Below are 17,278 nucleotides of genomic sequence, written 5' to 3'. Positions count from 1 at the left end.
GAGTTGTGAGTTTTGTATGAGCTATATGATAGAAATGTCCACCTGTTGTAGTTTTAGATCAGGCAAAATGGATTTGAGAAAAAAATACTAGTAAATAATTTTTAAAATAAAATGTTTTAAATACATACAACGTATTCTCTTGCTTTTCTCCCCTCCTCCTTTTTTTTTCTAGCAAGAAAAGTAATTTCTTTTATTCTCTTTTTAATAAGGTTAATTTTCATTTTCAGATTTTCCTTCAGGTTAAATGATCTGAATGGAAACTCAGTTTAAGGTCTTGCCTCCTCATAATCTGGTGCTATATCAAATTTCTAAGCGGCTTGCTGATAGTGCTATGTTGGGTCTAACAGCTGAGAAGTAAGCATATGGTTCTTTTCCTTGACTGTGGCATCCTCTGAGGTGTCACCATCCCTTCTGATTCCCCACTGTCTATCAGCAAGGATTCCCTACTGTCTAGCTGTGTTCTTCTCATCCCCTCAAAGCCTTATTTAGTGTACATCTTTCTAGGATAATTTTCTGATTCTTCCTATGGCATGAGATACGTCAATGCTAATTTACGTCCATCTGGCCATTATGTCTGTCTCTATCTACTATTCCTCTACATTACTAGGTTTAGGGCAACTTTTTAGACTTGATATCTCCCTTTGCTGTGCTTCAAAAGTAAGGTGTGGGATCTTCTGCAGCAGGATAAAAAACCTTACCTGTGGTTTCTGCTTTTTTTCTATTTTCCTCTTTGTATTTCTAAGAAGAGTAGAGGATTCCACACATGCTCTTCTCTTAGGGATTTACTTCTTAATGGAATTTGATTTCATTGCTTTGTGCTGTCAGTTTTATTTTGCTGGAAGGAAAAGGGTTTTAAATTATGAGGTATTCCTATTTATGCTTGAGTTGGTTTACCTCAGTGAAGGAAATACGAGATCTTTATTGTTTCAGCTGGGTGGTAATTGTGAATTTTGAGAGAGTATAGACTGTAGGCTCATGAGTCGTTTCAAAATGTTCGTAAGTTACTGAATCCTAAAATAATAGAGCTAATTTTTTAAGGGAGTATCTAAGACCTAGAGATGTAAAGTGATCTGTCCATGGACATATCCTGTCAGTGTCAGAATCAGTGTGAGAATATAGATCTCATGGCTTCTTGTTCATGGCTCTTAACAGCACATTGCTTCATCTTCTCTCCTAGATCTAGTCAATTACTACTGCTAGATTTCTAAGTGACTTTATGTCTACTTTTCATTCTACCATATATGTTCTGTTAGTATGTCCTTACTGACACTATTCATGAAATAGAACCTTATAACAAAAATTGTGGTATACAACCATTTCAGTCCTAGGAACCACCTTGGGTTTTTCAAAACATAACAGGAAGAATACAAATTAGGGATAAAAAGGAGAAAGTAGAAGAGAAAGGCTGAGCACCCACCCACCCTGGCCACCCACCAAAAAAATAGGAATTTGGAGTGACACAGAATAGTCATTAGAGGTGAAAATACATGGACTTTAGAACTCTTAAATGGTATTACATTCAGAACATATGAATATATTTGGTAGTAATGGTAAGTAGCCAAATATTGTCTTTTGTTTTGAGTTTATAAAACAAAAAAAGATCACTTGAGGTATATTATGTAGGTAGAATGTAAAGGGCTTCTTTGTTTTAAGGACCATAAAGATGATATATTTCTGGTTATTTAAAAATAGATACACATGTACATACACATACACACATACATACATATCTTGGCATTTCTCGACTCTGCCAGCATTTCACATACACATACAGACATGGGCACATACATAAACGTTTTTCAAATCTAGCTACTTTAAAATTGTTGTAGGCCCAGCCTTATTGGATTAATATTTATTTTAAATATGGTTGGAGATGAAGATTAAAAAATACTCATTTGTATATACTCTCCTGATTTATTTCCTTCCTAGGCTTTTCAAGGATAATTATTCATAAAGAATATAATAGATTTATACTATCTTTTGCTAACTCATAGCCTAGTGAACTGTAGTTTTCCAGTGAACTGTAATCTAGCCAAATTCACTGATCTTTTTTGTCCCTTTCTCAGTCATTAGTCATCAATTTTTGTGGTTGGGTGTGTGCTGTTTATTAGTATACCACACTATTTAATTTTGTCTCGCTCTCATTTGGGGTGATGCATCTCTTTTCTTAAAGACACAAAACCTCTCTCTTTGGTCTGTGCTACCTTCCTTTCCAATTCATAACTGTTTCAGTTGATTTAGTAGTATATAATGATATAAAACAAAAAGGTCAAGATAAATATAGTTAGGCTTTTTCGGTTTATATAGAATCAAATTGTTGCTAACTTGTTTAGCTTAATTGTGAATATCAACTATTCATGTGTTCACAGGGCTGCATTGGGTCGGCAGCACATTTAACCAAACTTTTCCTTTTAAGCGCTAAGGTATGAAATTGATATGGGTGATGTTTTTTATAATAGTTGTTTTAAAAAATTAATCTACTGAGTATTATTTGTTCAGCTCTTTTCTGCCTTTTTTCTTGTTTGTTTTGTTTTTATTTTTTAGGAGTGGCAGAATTCTATCCAGAAGAATGCAGGCCTTGCTTTTATTGAACTTGTCAATGAAGGAAGGTAATCTCTTTTATATCCATTTATATTTTACCTTAAAATCTTACTCTGTTTTTGCCATTGAAACTTACATTTTTGGGGACTGTATTGTTTTTGTGGTCAGTAATAAAGTGGAGCTTAATTATTACAAATATGTCAATATTTAATTATTTTATGGTTTTCTTCATGGTTACATGCTTTATGATGAAAATCTGGTCTTTATTTTTCGAATGGTAAGGCTGAATTTGGCAAAAGTAAACTAGTGATTTTATTAGCAGAATTAAGGAAAACAGACACCTACTTTGACTTCCTATTAATGTAATTATATTTGTGGAGCCCAATAATGAGACTTAGATGTCTATGTTATCTTTCTTATGTCATGGCCCGGTCATAAAGGAGAGGGAGAACAAGTTTTGTTCTGTGTTGCAATGTGATGAAAAAGTAGAGAGAGGGAGAAAGTAATGTTTCCTTTTAAAGAGCAGAGATAGATGAGTTCAAGGAAAATAAATTTACTAGTAAGATAGAAAAGTGAAGTAAGTACAGAGATTAAAAGAAAGTTACAAGGGAGGAAATGGATTGAAGAGAGTGAGAGAATTAAAAGCTAAAAGTAAATTGAGGAAATGATGAGTGGACTACATTGTGTCTGTTTTTGTGGGAGTGGATTTTGGTTTAATAGGACTAAACACCCAGGGAATGGATTAAAAGGTGTGTTTAGCTGCCATTTGAATTTGTATTCTGAGAAAAATTATTTTTTAGGAATGTTTCTTTACAGTGTTCTGGCTAGTGTTGAGAGACTGATGCTATCACTTGGGGAAGTATTTGAATTAGTAACCAGGAACCAGTGTCTGCCTTGTTAACATTACAGAAGAGGGAGAATAGGGTGTTGATAACTTCATTTGACATTAAATACTCCTAAAATTATTTTACTCAGCAAATAATTATAGATGCTCATATACTAGTGTTGGCAACTAATAAGCCTGCAATTACAATGCCTTTTGCTAAATTCTGTTGTAGAAGTATTTAAATACATGTTAAAAGAAAGATTTGACAGTTACTATGGAAGAATTAGGTAAAACTTCCCCAGGGATCATGATTCTTGAAAGGCATTTTCTTTTTTAATTTTATTCTTTATTTCTTTTCCACTTTTATTGAGAAATAATTGACATACATCACCATATAAGTTTAAGATATACAGGAGGATGGTTTGATTTACATATTCTGTAAAATGATTATCACAATATGTTCAGCTGACATTTGTTATCTCATATAGATACAATGTAAATAAAAGAATGAAGAAAAGAAAAGGAAAAAACAATTCTCCTCATGATGAGAACTCTTAGGATTTACTCTCTTAACAACTTTCTTGTATATCATACAGCAGTGTTAGCTATCATCATCATGTTGTATATTTACGTCCTTAGTAGTTATTTATCTTTTGACTGGAAGTTTTCACCTTTTGACCCCCTTCCTTCAACTCCCTCTCTTTCTTCTGCCTCTGGTAACTATATTTCTGATATCTTTTTCTATGAGTTTGGGTTTTGTGTTTTTTTGAGTTCTACATATAAGTGAGATTATGAAGTATTTGTCTTTGTCTGACTTACTTCACTTAGTGTAATGCCTTCAACTTTCATCTATGTTGTTGCAAATGGTAGGATTTTATCTTTTTTTTTTTTTTTTTTTTTTGGGAGAGAGTGCACAAGCAGGGGGGAGGGGCAGAGGGAGGGAGGGAGGGAGGGAGAGAGAGAGAGAGAGAGAGAGAGAGAAAGAATATCACAAGCAGGCTCCATGCTCAGTGTGGAGTCCGATGCAGGATTTGATCCCACAACCCAGGAATCATGACCTGAGCTGAAATCAAGAATTGGATGCTCAACCGACTGAGTGACCCAGACATCCCAGGATTTCCTCATTTTTAATGGGTGAATAGTATTCCATATTCTCTCTCTGTCTCTCTCTGTCTCTCTCTGTCTCTCTCTGTCCCTCTCCTCTCCTCTCCTCTCCTCTCTCTCTCTCTCTCTCTCTCTCTCCTCTCCTCTCCTCTCCTCTCCTCTCCCCTCCCCTCCTCTCCTCTCCCCTCCCCTCCTCTCTCTCTCTCTTCTCTCTCTCTCTCTCTCTCTCTCGTCTCTCTTCTCTCTCTCTCTCTTCTCTCTCTCTCTCTTCTCTCCTCTCTTTTCTCTCTCTCTCCTCTCTCTCTCTTTCACTTCTTCTTTGTCCATTCATCAGTGGACACTTTAGTTTGTTTCTGTGTCTTGGGTATTGTAAATAATGCTGCTATGAATGTGGATGTGCAGATAATCTTTTTGAGTTAGTGTTTTCATTTCCTTTGGATGTATTCCTGGAAGTGGAATGTTAGATCATATGGTAGTCCTATTTTTAATTGTTTGATGAACCTTATACTGTTTTCCATAGTCTCTCTACCAGTTTGCAGTCCCCCAATGAATGCACAAGTGTTACCTTTTTTCTACATCCGTAGCAAGATTTGTTATCTCTCGTCTTTTTGATGATGACCCCTCTAATGATAGTTCATTGTTGTTTTACTTCACATTTTCCTTCTGACTAGTGATGTTGACCATCTCTTCATGTATCTTTGATCTTTTTTATATCTACTTTGGGAAAATGTCTGTGTACGTTCTTTACCCATTTTTAAATTGGATTGTGTGTGTGTGTGTGTGTGTGTATGTGTGTTTTGAGTCGTATAGGTTCTTTATATATTTTGGATATTTAACCCTTACCAGATATGTTTGTTTGAAAATATTCCATTCTATAGGTTGTCATTTCATCGATAGTTTCTTTTGCTGAATGGAAGCTTTTTAGATTGATGTAGTCACACTTGTTTATTTTTTATTTTGTTGCTTGTGCTTAAGGTGTCCTATCCAAAAAAAATGTCCTTTCCAAAGACTGTGTCCAGGAGTTTTTTCCCTAAGTTTTCTTCTAGAGTTTAAGGTCTTAAACATTTTAATCTTTAATCCATTTGAGTTAATTTTTGTGAGTGGCATAAGATAGGGGTTCAGTTTCATTCTTAGGTGAATATCCAGTGATCCCAGCACCATTTACTGAAGAGACTTGTCTTTTCTCCACTGAGTATTCTTGGCACCCTTGTAAAATATTAGTTGACCATAAAATGCTTTGGTTTATTTCTCAGCTTTTGATTCTGTTTTATTGGTTTACTTGCTTTCATGCTAGTACCATACTGTTTTGATTACTATAGTTTTATAGTAAACTATAAATCAGGAAATGTGGTAAATTCCGCTTTGATGTTCTTTCTCAGAATTTCTTTGGCTATTGAGAATCATTTGTTATTCCATATAAAGTTTAAATGTGCTTTTTTACTTTTATAAAAGATACCACTGAATTTTGATAGGGATACATTGATCTATAGCTGGATTTTGGTAGTAATGATGTTGTAACAGTATTAATTTTTTCAGCCCATGAATGCAAGATACCTTCCTGTCTAAATGTGTTTTCTTTGATTTCTGTTACCAGTGTTTTATGGTTTGCAGAGTGGAGATCTTTCATCTTGTTGATTAAATTATTTACTAGGCATTTTATTGTTTTTGATGCTACTGTAAGTTGGATCAATTTCTTTATTTCTTTCCCAGAAAATTCTTTGTTAGTGTATTGAAATGCTACTGGTTTTATATGTCACTTTTGTATGTTGCAGCTCTACTAAATACATTAAATCTAATATTTTTTTGAGTGTTTAGGATTTTCTATATATAAACCATGTTATCCGCAAATAGAGACAATTTTACTTTTTCATTTTTAATTGATACTTTTATTGTTTTCTTGCCTGATTGCTCTAGCTAGAATTTTTAGGCATTTAAAACATTTTTTTTAAAGTTTATTTGTTTTTGAGAGAGAGAGAGAGAGAGAGAGCATGAGCAGGAGAGGGACAGAGAAAGGAGGAGACACAGAATCGGAAGCAGGCTTCAGGCTCTGGCCTGTCAGAATAGAACCTGACTCAAGGCTCAAGCCCACAAGCAGCGAGATCATGACCTGAGCCGAAGTCGAACACTTAACTGACTAAGCCACCCAGGCACCCCTAGAATTTTCAGTTTTTTAAAAACTTTTATTATTTTTAATGAATTTTTAATGTTATATATATATATATATATATATATATATATATATATATATATATTATTTTTTTTTTTTTTAAAGTAAGCTCTGTGCCCAATGTGGAGCTTGAACTCATGACCCCAAGATCAAGAGGCAGCCAGGCACCCCTAGAGTTTTCCTTTCCTATGTTTAATAGGAGCAGCTTTGTCTTGTTCCAAGTCTTAAAGAAAAAGCTTTCATTCTTCACCGTTGTGTCTGATGTTAACTCTGGGTTTGTGATATATAAGGGCTTTGTTAAGTTGAGATATCTTCCTTCTGTGTCTAATTAGTTAAGAATTTTTAATCACAAATGGATGTGGAATTTTGTCAGATGCCTTTTATACATCTATTGAGATTATGATATTATTTTTTCTTTCATTCTGTTAATGTGATATGATACATTGATTGATTTTTATACGTTGACCCATCATTGCATCCTGGGATAAATCCTACTTGATCATCGTGAGTGGTTATTTTAATGTGTTGCTGGATTCAGTTTGCTTTTATTTTATTGAGAACTCTGCATCTGTATTCATCAGGGATATTTTGTTATAATTTTTTAGTATTATCTTTTCCTAGTTTTGGTATCAGGATTTGCTGGTGCTGTAAAATGAATTTGGGAGTATTCTCTCCTCTAATTGTTTGGGAAGAGTTTGAAAGTACTGGAGTTATTTCTTCTTTAAATGTATGGTAAAATTCACCTGTGAAAGCCATCTGGTCTTAGGCTTTTCATTATTGGGAGATATTTGATTATTGATTCAATCTCCTTACTAGTAATTGCTTCAATCGTATTTATTTCTTCTTGACTCATTCTTTTTTTTTTTTTTAATTTTTTTTTTAACGTTTATTTATTTTTGAGACAGAGAGAGACAGAGCATGAACGGGAGAGGGTCAGAGAGAGGGAGACACAGAATCTGAAACAGACTCCAGGCTCTGAGTTGTCAGCACAGAGCCCGATGCGGGGCTCGAAGTAACGGACCACGAGATCATGACCTGAGCCAAAGTCAGACGCTTAACCAACTGAGCCACCCAGGCGCCCCGATTCGTTCTTTATAAGTTGTATGTTTCTACGAATTTTTCCATTTCTTCTGGGTTGTCTCATTTGTTGGCATTTTGATCTCATATATTTCTGTGGTATCATTTGCACTGTCCCCCTTTTTCATTTACACTTAGTTTTTTTGAACTGGGTTCTTTATCTTTTTTACCTTGGTTAGTCTAGCTAAGTGTTTGCCAATCTTGTTTTATCTTTTCAAAGAACCGACTCTTAGTTAGGTTAATCTCTCTATTTTTTTTTTTTCTATTTATTTCTACTCCAATTTTTATTTCCTTTCTTCTGTCAACCTTGTACTTGATGTGTTCTTGTTTTAGTGTTTTAAGGTGTTGAGTTAGGTTGTTTGAGATCTTTCTTAGGAATTTGTTGTTACGAACTTCCCTCTTGGAACTGCTTTTGCTGTATCTCCTAAGTTCTGATGTGTTTTGTTTCCATTTCATTTGTCTCAAACGTTTAAATTTCCCCTATAATTTCTTCTTTGATTCATTGGTTGTTCAGAAAAGTGACGTTTTATTTTCATGTGTTTTTGAATTTTCCGTTTCTCTCTTGTTACTGAGTTCTAGTTTTATTCTCTTGTGGTGAGAAAAGATATTTGGTATAATTTCAGTCTTCTTGGACTGGCTAAAACCATTTCCTTGTCCAACATGTGGTCTCTCTCTGAAGATGTTCTTAATGTGCTTGAGAAGAATGTATATCCTGCGGTTGTCAGAATATTCTGAATGTGTCTTTTAGGTCCATTTGGACTATAGTGTTCAGATTGGCTGTTTCCTTAATGATTCTTTGTTTAGATAATTCATCTGTTGAGAGTGGGGTATTAATCTCCCCAGCTATTATTGTATTACTCTTTATTTCTCCTTTTTATCTGTGTTTTTGCTTTATATATTTAGGTGCTATGATATTGGGCACATAGATATTTATAATTTAAGTCTTTTTGATGGATTGACTACTTTATCATTATATAATGACCACTTTTGTCCCTTTTACCAATTTTTTAAAAATTCTGTTGTGTCTAATATAACCACCCTGCTTTTATTTATTTTTTGATTTCCATTTTATTAAAGGGATTGCTTTTATCCCTTTACACTCTCTGTATGTCTTTTTTTATGCCATGTCTTTTTTAATTAAAAAAAATTTTTAAATCTTTATTCATTTTTGAGAGATGGAGAGAGACAGAGCATAAGTGGGAGAGAGAGAGGAAACACAGAATCTGAATCTCTAGGCTCTGAGCTGTCAGCACAGAGCCCGATGTGGAGCTTGAACCCATGAACTGGGAGATCATGATCTGAGCTGAAGTCGGACACTTAACTGACTGAGCCACCCAGGTGCCCCCTTGTTATGTCTTTTGATTAAATCTAATTAATTAGACTTAAATCTAATTAAATCTGTATATGTTTAGAGTAGTTACTACTAGGTAAGGTCTTACCATTTTACCAATGCCATTTTGTTATTTGTTTTGTTGTTGTTTGTTTTTATTTTTTGTTTTTGGATGCTTGGTAGATCTATTGCTCCTTGTTTCTTACCCTACTCTCTTTTTTCCTCTGTTGATGTCTTTGGTATCTGTATGCTTTGATTTTTTTTTTATATGTTATTTTATGTAAGTGCTGTAGGTTTTTTGCTTTGTGGTGACCGTGAGGCTTATACAAAATATCTTTTTTTTCAGTATATGAAATTTATTGTCAAATTGGTTTCCATACAACACCCAGTGCTCATCCCAAAAGGTGCCCTCCTCAATACCGATCACCCACCCTCCCCTCCCTCACACCCCCCCATCAACCCTCAGTTTGTTCTCAGTTTTTAACAGTCTCTTATGCTTTGGCTCTCTCCCACTCTAACCTCTTTTTTTTTCCTTCCCCTCCCCCATGGGTTTCTGTTAACTTTCTCAGGATCCACATAAGAGTGAAAACATATGGTATCTGTCTTTCTCTGTATGGCTTATTTCACTTAGCATCACACTCTCCGGTTCCATCCACGTTGCTGCAAAGAGCCATATTTCATTCTTTCTCATTGCCATGTAGTACTCCATTGTGTATATAAACCACAGTTTCTTTATCCATTCATCAGTTGATGGACATTTAGGCTCTCCATAATTTGGCTGTTGTTGAGAGTGCTGCTATAAACATTGGGGTACAAGTGCCCCTATGCATCAGTACTCCTGTATCCCTTGGGTAAATTCCTAGCAGTGCTATTGCTGGGTCATAGGGTAGGTCTATTTTTAATTTTTTGAGGAACCTCCACACTGCTTTCCAGAGTGGCTGCACCAATTTGCATTCCCACCAACAGTGCAAGAGGGTTCCCGTTTCTCCACATCCTCGCCAGCATCTATATTCTCCTGATTTCTTCATTTTGGCCACTCTGACTGGCGTGAGGTGATGTCTGAGTGTGGTTTTGATTTGTATTTCCCTGATGAGGAGCGACGTTGAGCATCTTTTCATATGCCTGTTGGCCATCTGGATGTCTTCTTTAGAGAAGTGTCTATTCATGTTTTCTGCCCATTTCTTCACCGGGTTATTTGTTTTTCAGGTGTGGAGTTGGGTGAGCTCTTTATAGATTTTGGATACTAGCCCTTTGTCCAATATGTCATTTGCAAATATCTTTTCCCATTCCGTTGGTTGCCTTTTAGTTTTGTTGGTTGTTTCCTTTGCTGTGCAGAAGCTTTTTGTCTTCATAAGGTCCCAGTAATTCACTTTTGCTTTTAATTCCCTTGCCTTTGGGGATGTGTTGAGTAAGAGATTGCTACGGCTGAGGTCAGAGAGGTCTTTTCCTGCTTTCTCCTCTAGGGTTTTGATGGTTTCCTGTCTCACATTCAGGTCCTTTATCCATTTTGAGGTTATTTTTGTGAATGGTGTGAGAAAGTGGTCTAGTTTCAACCTTGTGCATGTTGCTGTCCAGTTCTCCCAGCACCCTTTGTTAAAGAGACTGTCTTTTTTCCATTGGATGTTCCTTCCTGCTTTGTCAAAGATGAGTTGGCCATACGTTTGTGGGTCTAGTTCTGGGGTTTCTATTCTATTCCATTGGTCCATGTGTTTGTTTTTATGCCAATACCATGCTGTCTTGATGATGACAGCTTTGTAGTAGAGGCTAAAGTCTGGGATTGTGATGCCTCCTGCTTTGGTCTTCTTCAAAATGACTTTGGCTATTCGGGGCCGAAAAGGCCATCTTTGCTCCATTGTATTGCCTTTGCTCCTTTGTTCTTCAACAAATTGACTATATGGAGATCTACTTCTGGGCTCTCTTTTCTGTTCTATTGACCTATTTGTTCTTTTGTCAGTACCACACTGACTTGATTACTACAGCTTTACAGTAAGTTTTGAAGTCAGATAGGATCTTCCAGCTTTGTTCCCCTCCTTTAAGATTATGCTGACTATTCTGGGTCTTTTGACTCTCCATATAAATTTTAAATCATATATTTTATGTATTTTAAAATTTCCTGTCTCACATTCAGGTCCTTTATCCATTTTGAGTTTAAAGGCTAAAGTCTGGGATTGTGATGCCTCCTGCTTTGGTCTTCTTCTTCAAAATTACTTTGGCTATTCGGGGCCTTTTGTGGTTCCATATGAATTTTAGGATTGCTTGTTCTAGTTTCGAGAAGAATGCTGGTGCAATTTTGATTGGGATTGCATTGAATGTGTAGACAGCTTTGGGTAGTATTGACATTTTGACAATATTTATTCTTCCAATCCATGAGCACGGAATGTTTTTCCATTTCTTTATATCTTCTTCAATTTCCTTCATAAGCTTTCTATAGTTTTCAGCATACAGATCTTTTACATCTTTGGTTAGATTTATTCCTAGGTATTTTATGCTTCTTGGTGCAATTGTGAATGGGATCAGTTTCTTTATTTGTCTTTCTGTTGCTTCATTATTAGTGTATAAGAATGCAACTGATTTCTGTACATTGATTTTGTATCCTGCAAGTTTGCTGAATTCATGTATCAGTTCTAGCAGACTTTTGGTGGAGTCTGTCGGATTTTCCATGTATAATATCATGTCATCTGCAAAAAGCGAAAGCTTGACTTCATCTTTGCCAATTTGGATGCCTTTGCTTTCCTTTTGTTGTCTGATTGCTGATGCTAGAACTTCCAGCACTATGTTAAACAACAGCGGTGAGAGTGGGCATCCCTGTCGTGTTCCTGATCTCAGGGAAAAAGCTCTCAGTTTTTCCCCATTGAGGATGATGTTAGCTGTGGGCTTTTTATAAATGGCTTTTATGATCTTTAAGTATGTTCCTTCTATCCCGACTTTCTCCAGGGTTTTTATTAAGAAAGGGTGCTGGATTTTGTCAAAGGCCTTTTCTGCATCGATTGACAGGATCATATGGTTCTTCTCTTTTTTTTTATTAATGTGATGTATCACGTTGATTGATTTGCGAATGTTGAACCAGCCCTGCATCCCAGGAATGAATGCCACTTGATCTTGGTGAATAATTCTTTTTATATGCTGTTGAATTCGATTTGCTAGTATCTTATTGAGAATTTTTGCATCCATATTCATCAGGGATATTGGCCTGTAGTTCTCTTTTCTTACTGGGTCTCTGTCTGGTTTAGGAATCAAAGTAATACTGGCTTCATAGAATGAGTCTGGAAGTTTTCCTTCCCCTTCTATTTCTTGGAATACCTTGTGAAGGATAGGTATTATCTCTGCTTTAAACGTCTGGTAGAACTCCCCTGGGAAGCCATCTGGTCCTGGACTCTTATTGTTGGGAGATTTTTGATAACCGATTCAATTTCTTCGCTGGTTATGGGTCTGTTCAAGCTTTCTATTTCCTCCTGATTGAGTTTTGGAAGCGTGTGGGTGTTTAGGAATTTGTCCATTTCTTCAGGTTGTCCAGTTTGTTGGAATATAATTACATAGTATTCCCTGATAATTGTTTGTATCTCTGAGGGATTGGTTGTAATAATTCCATTTTCATTCATGATTTTGTCTATTTGGGTCATCTCCCTTTTCTTTTTGAGATGCCTGGCTAGAGGTTTATCAATTTTGTTTATTTTTTCAAAAAACCAACTCTTGGTTTCATTGATCTGCTCTACAGTTTTTTAGATTCTATATTGTTTATTTCTGCTCTGATCTTTGTTATCTGTTCTTCTGCTGGGTTTAGGCTGTCCTTGCTGTGCTGCTTCTATTTCCTTTAGGTGTGCTGTTAGGTTTTGTATTTGGGATTTTTCTTGTTTCTTGAGATAGGCCTGGATTGCAATGTATTTTCCTCTCAGGACTGCCTTCGCTGCATCCCAAAGCATTTGAATTGTTGTATTTTCATTTTCGTTTGTTTCCATATATTTTTTAATTTCTTCTCTAATTGCCTGGTTGACCCACTCATTCGTTAGTAGGGTGTTCTTTAACCTCCATGCTTTTGGAAGTTTTCCAGACTTTTTCCTGTGGTTGCTTTCAAGCTTCATGGCTGTGTGGTCTGAAAGTATGCATGGTATGATTTCAATTCTTGTATACTTATGAAGGGCTGTTTTGTGACCCAGTATGTGATGTATCTTGGAGAATGTTCCATGTGCACTCGAGAAGAAAGTATATTCTGTTGCTTTGGGATGCAGAGTTCTAAATATATCTGTCAAGTCCATCTGATCCAGTGTATGATTCAGGGCCCTTGTTTCTTTATTGACCGTGTGTCTTCATGACCTATCCATTGCTGTAAGTGGAGTGTTAAAGTCCCCTGCAATTACCACATTCTTATCAATAAGGTTGCTTATGTTTATGAGTAATTGTTTTATAAATTTGAGGGCTCCCGTATTCGGCTCATAGACATTTATAACTGTTAGCTCTTCCTGATGGATAGACCCTGTAATTATTATGTAATGCCCTTCTTCATCTCTTGTTACAGCCTTTAATGTAAAGTCTAGTTTGTGTGATATAAGTATGGCTACTCCAGCTTTCTTTTGGCTTCCAGTAGCATGATAAATAGTTCTCCATCCCCTCACTCTCAATCTGAAGGTGTCCTCAGGTCTAAAATGAGTCTCTTGTAGACAGCAAATAGATGGGTCTTGTTTTTTTATCCATTCTGATACCCTATGTCTTTTGGTTGGCGCATTTATGCCATTTACATTCAGTGTTATTATAGAAAGATATGGGTTTACCGTCATTGTGATGTCTGTATGTTTTATGCTTGTAGCGATGTTTCTGGTACTTTGTCTCACAGGAGCCCCCTTAGAATCTCTTGTAGGGCTGGTTTAGTGGTGACGAATTCCTTTCAGTTTTTGTTTGTTTGGGAAGACCTTTATCTCTCCTTCTATTCTAAATTTTTTTTTTTTTCAACGTTTTTTTTTTTATATTTATTTTTGGGACAGAGAGAGACAGAGCATGAACGGGGGAGGGGCAGAGAGAGAGGGAGACACAGAATCGGAAACAGGCTCCAGGCTCTGAGCCGTCAGCCCAGAGCCTGACGCGGGGCTCGAACTCACGGACCGCGAGATCGTGACCTGGCTGAAGTCGGACGCTTAACCGACTGCGCCACCCAGGCGCCCCTCCTTCTATTCTAAATGACAGACTTGCTGGATAAAGGATTCTCGGCTGCATATTTTTTCTTGTTCATCACATTGAATATCTCCTGCCATTCCTTTTTTGCCTGCCAAGTTTCAAAAGAGAGATCAGTCACGAGTCTTATAGGTCTCCCTTTATATGTTAGGGCACGTTTATCCCTAGCTGCTTTCAGAATTTTCTCTTTATCCTTGTATTTTGCCAGTTTCACTATGATATGTCATGCAGAAGATCGATTCAAGTTACGTCTGAAGGGAGTTCTCTGTTCCTCTTGGATTTCAATGCCTTTTTCCTTCCCCAGTTCAGGGAAGTTCTCCGTATGTCTTCAAGTATACCTTTAGCACCTTTCCCTCTCTCTTCCTCCTCTGGAATACGAATTATGCATATATTATTTCTCTTTAGTGCATCACTTAGTTCTCTAATTTTCCCCTCATACTCTTGGATTTTTTTATCTCTTTTTTTCTCAGCTTCCTCTTTTTCCATAATTTTATCTTCTAGTTCACCTATTCTCTCCTCTGCCTCTTCAATCCGAGCCATGGTCGTTTCCATTTTATTTTGCAGCTCGTTTATAGCGTTTTTTAGCTCCTCCTCACTATTCCTTAGTCCCTTGATCTATGTAGCAATAGATTCTCTGCTGTTCTCTATACTGTTGTCAAGCCCAGCGATTTATTTTATGACTCTTATTCTAAATTCACTTTCTGTTATATTGTTTAAATCCTTTTTGATTAGTTCGTTAGCTGTTCTTATTTCCTGGAGATTCTTTTGAGGGGAATTCTTCCGTTTGGTCATTTTGGATAGTCCCTGGAGTGGTGAGGACCTGCAGGGCACTTCCCCTGTGCTTTGTTGTATAACTGTAGTTGGTGGGCGGAGCCTCAGTCAGACCTGATGTCTGCCCCCAGCCCACCGCTGGGGCCACAGTCAGACTGGTGTGTGCCTTCTCTTCCCCTCTCCTAGGGGCGGGATTCTCTGTGGGTGGCATGGCCCATCTGGGCTACTTGCACACTGCCAGGCTTGTGGTGCTGTGGATCTGGCATATTAGCTGGGGTGGATAGGCAAGGTGCATGGGGCGGGAGGGGCAGGCTTAGCTGGATTCTCCTTCCGCGATCTGCTTCAGGAGGGGTTCTGTGTCAGCGGGAGGGAGTCAGATCCGTTGCCCGAGGTTTGGCTCCGCAGAAGCACAGCGTTGGGTGTTTGCGCCGAGTGGGCAAGTTCCCTGGCAGGAACTGGTTCCCTTTGGGATTTTGGCTAGGGGATGGGCGAGGGAGATGGCGCTGTCGAGCGCCTTTGTTCCCCGCCAAACTGAGCTCTGTCGTCCAGTCCCGGGGCTCAGCAGCTCTCCCTCCCTTTGTCCTCCAGCCTTCCCGCTTTCTGAGCAGAGCTGTTCAGGTATGACCTCCCAGATGCTAAGTCGCGCTTGCTGTGGGAACAGAGTCTGTCAGGCCCCTCCGCTTTTGCAAGCCAGACTCGGAGGCTCTTCCCCTCCGCCCCGGCTCCCTCCCGCCAGTCCGTGGAGCGTGCACAGCCTTTCCACCCTTCCTACCCTCTTCCGTGGGCCTCTCGTCTGCGCTTGGCCCCGGAGACTCCGTTCTGCTAGTCTTCTGGCGGTTTTCTGGGTTACTTAGGCAGGTGTAGGTGGAATCTAAGTGATCAGCAGGACGCGGTGAGCCCAGCGTCCTCCTACGCTGCCATCTTCCCCGACATCTATTGTATTTATTTCTGTTGGTGTTTTTATTATTTCTCCCAAAGAACCACAGTTTTTTAAATTGATATTTTTCTCTTTTCTCTATTTCTATTTCATTTATTTCTGTTGGTGTTTTGTCATTTCCATCCTTTGTTGCTTAGGTTTTGTTTACTCTTGTTTTTCTAGTTTTTCAGGTGGAGGCTTATTGATTTGATACATTCCTCCTTTTCCATTATGGGTGTTTGCAGCTGTACATTTCTAACACAGCATATTTTTAGCTTTATTCCGTACATTTTCAGATGCTTTTGTAAATTTTCTTTGAGCTCAAAATACTTTTTGTGTTTCTAATTTGACTCATTGGTTATTTTGTGTTAATATCCAAGTATTTGGGGTTACCTAATTCTCTTTCCGTTTTGATTTCTAATTTAGTTCCATTGTGATTTGAGAATTCCTTTTACTGATTTAAGTTCTTTTAAATTTATTGAGACTCTTTTATTGCCTAGCTCATGGTCTTTCTGGAGAATGTCCCACAGATACTGGAAGAGAATATATATTCTTTTTATAAATTTTTTTTTTAACGTTTATTTTTGAGACAGAGAGAGAGACAGAGCATGAACGGGGGAGGGGCAGAGAGAGAGAGAGACACAGAATCAGAAGCAGGCTCCAGGCTCTGAGCCATCAGCCCCGAGCCCGACGCGGTTCTCGAACTCACGGACTGCGAGATCGTGACCTGAGCTGAAGTCAGATGCTCAACCGACTGAGCCACCCAGGCACTCCATATATATTCTATTATTGCATGGAATGTTCTGTAAATACCACTTAGGTTAAGTTGGTTGATGGTATCTTTCAAACCTCAGGTCTTCAAAAAAACCTGTCTTACTTTCTGGTTCTAGTAATTATTAAGATTTTAAAGTACTGAAATCTCCAACTACAGTTTCTTCTAGTTCTGTCAGTTTTTACTTCATGTACTTCACGTCTCTGTTGTTAAGTTTCTATGTATTTGTTATATTTTCCTCTTAATTGACTTTTTTCATTATGATACATCATTCTTTATTTTTAGTAATATTTCCTGAGTTCAGGTCTGGTTTTGAATGATATTAGTACATCTACTCTATTTTTTTATGATTACTCTTTGCATCATACCTTTTTATGCTTTTACTTTCAATCTGTTGGAATTGTCTGTTTTGTAGGCAACACAGTGTTATGTCATGCTCTTTTATCTTACTCCCTACTTGTGTTTAGTGATTTCATATTTGTTTTTTATTTTTATTTTTTTTAATTTTTTTTTTATTTTTTAATATATGAAATTTACTGTCAAATTGGTTTCCATACAACACCCAGTGCTCATCCCAAAAGGTTCCCTCCTCAATACCCATCACCCACCCT

At 37.4% G+C, this 17,278-nt stretch overlaps 1 protein-coding gene across 5 annotated transcripts in view; it reads left to right on the top strand.

The window, feature by feature from the left end:
• Nucleotides 1-17,278, top strand: part of LRBA (LPS responsive beige-like anchor protein) — a 785,855-nt gene that overhangs the window by 269,552 nt on the left and 499,025 nt on the right. For 4 of the 5 annotated variants that reach the window (XM_049632267.1, XM_049632266.1, XM_049632264.1 and 1 more), the window contains exon 35: nucleotides 2,545-2,609. The exons of the other annotated variant lie outside the window; for it this stretch is intronic. In XM_049632267.1, the coding sequence (XP_049488224.1) occupies nucleotides 2,545-2,609 (65 nt within the window). The remainder of the gene's footprint in view (nucleotides 1-2,544; nucleotides 2,610-17,278) is intronic. 5 annotated transcript variants of the gene reach the window in all.

This window comes from Panthera uncia, chromosome B1, assembly GCF_023721935.1.
Source record: "Panthera uncia isolate 11264 chromosome B1, Puncia_PCG_1.0, whole genome shotgun sequence".
Lineage (NCBI taxonomy): Eukaryota > Metazoa > Chordata > Mammalia > Carnivora > Felidae > Panthera > Panthera uncia.
This window is presented reverse-complemented; position numbering and strand designations above follow the sequence as displayed.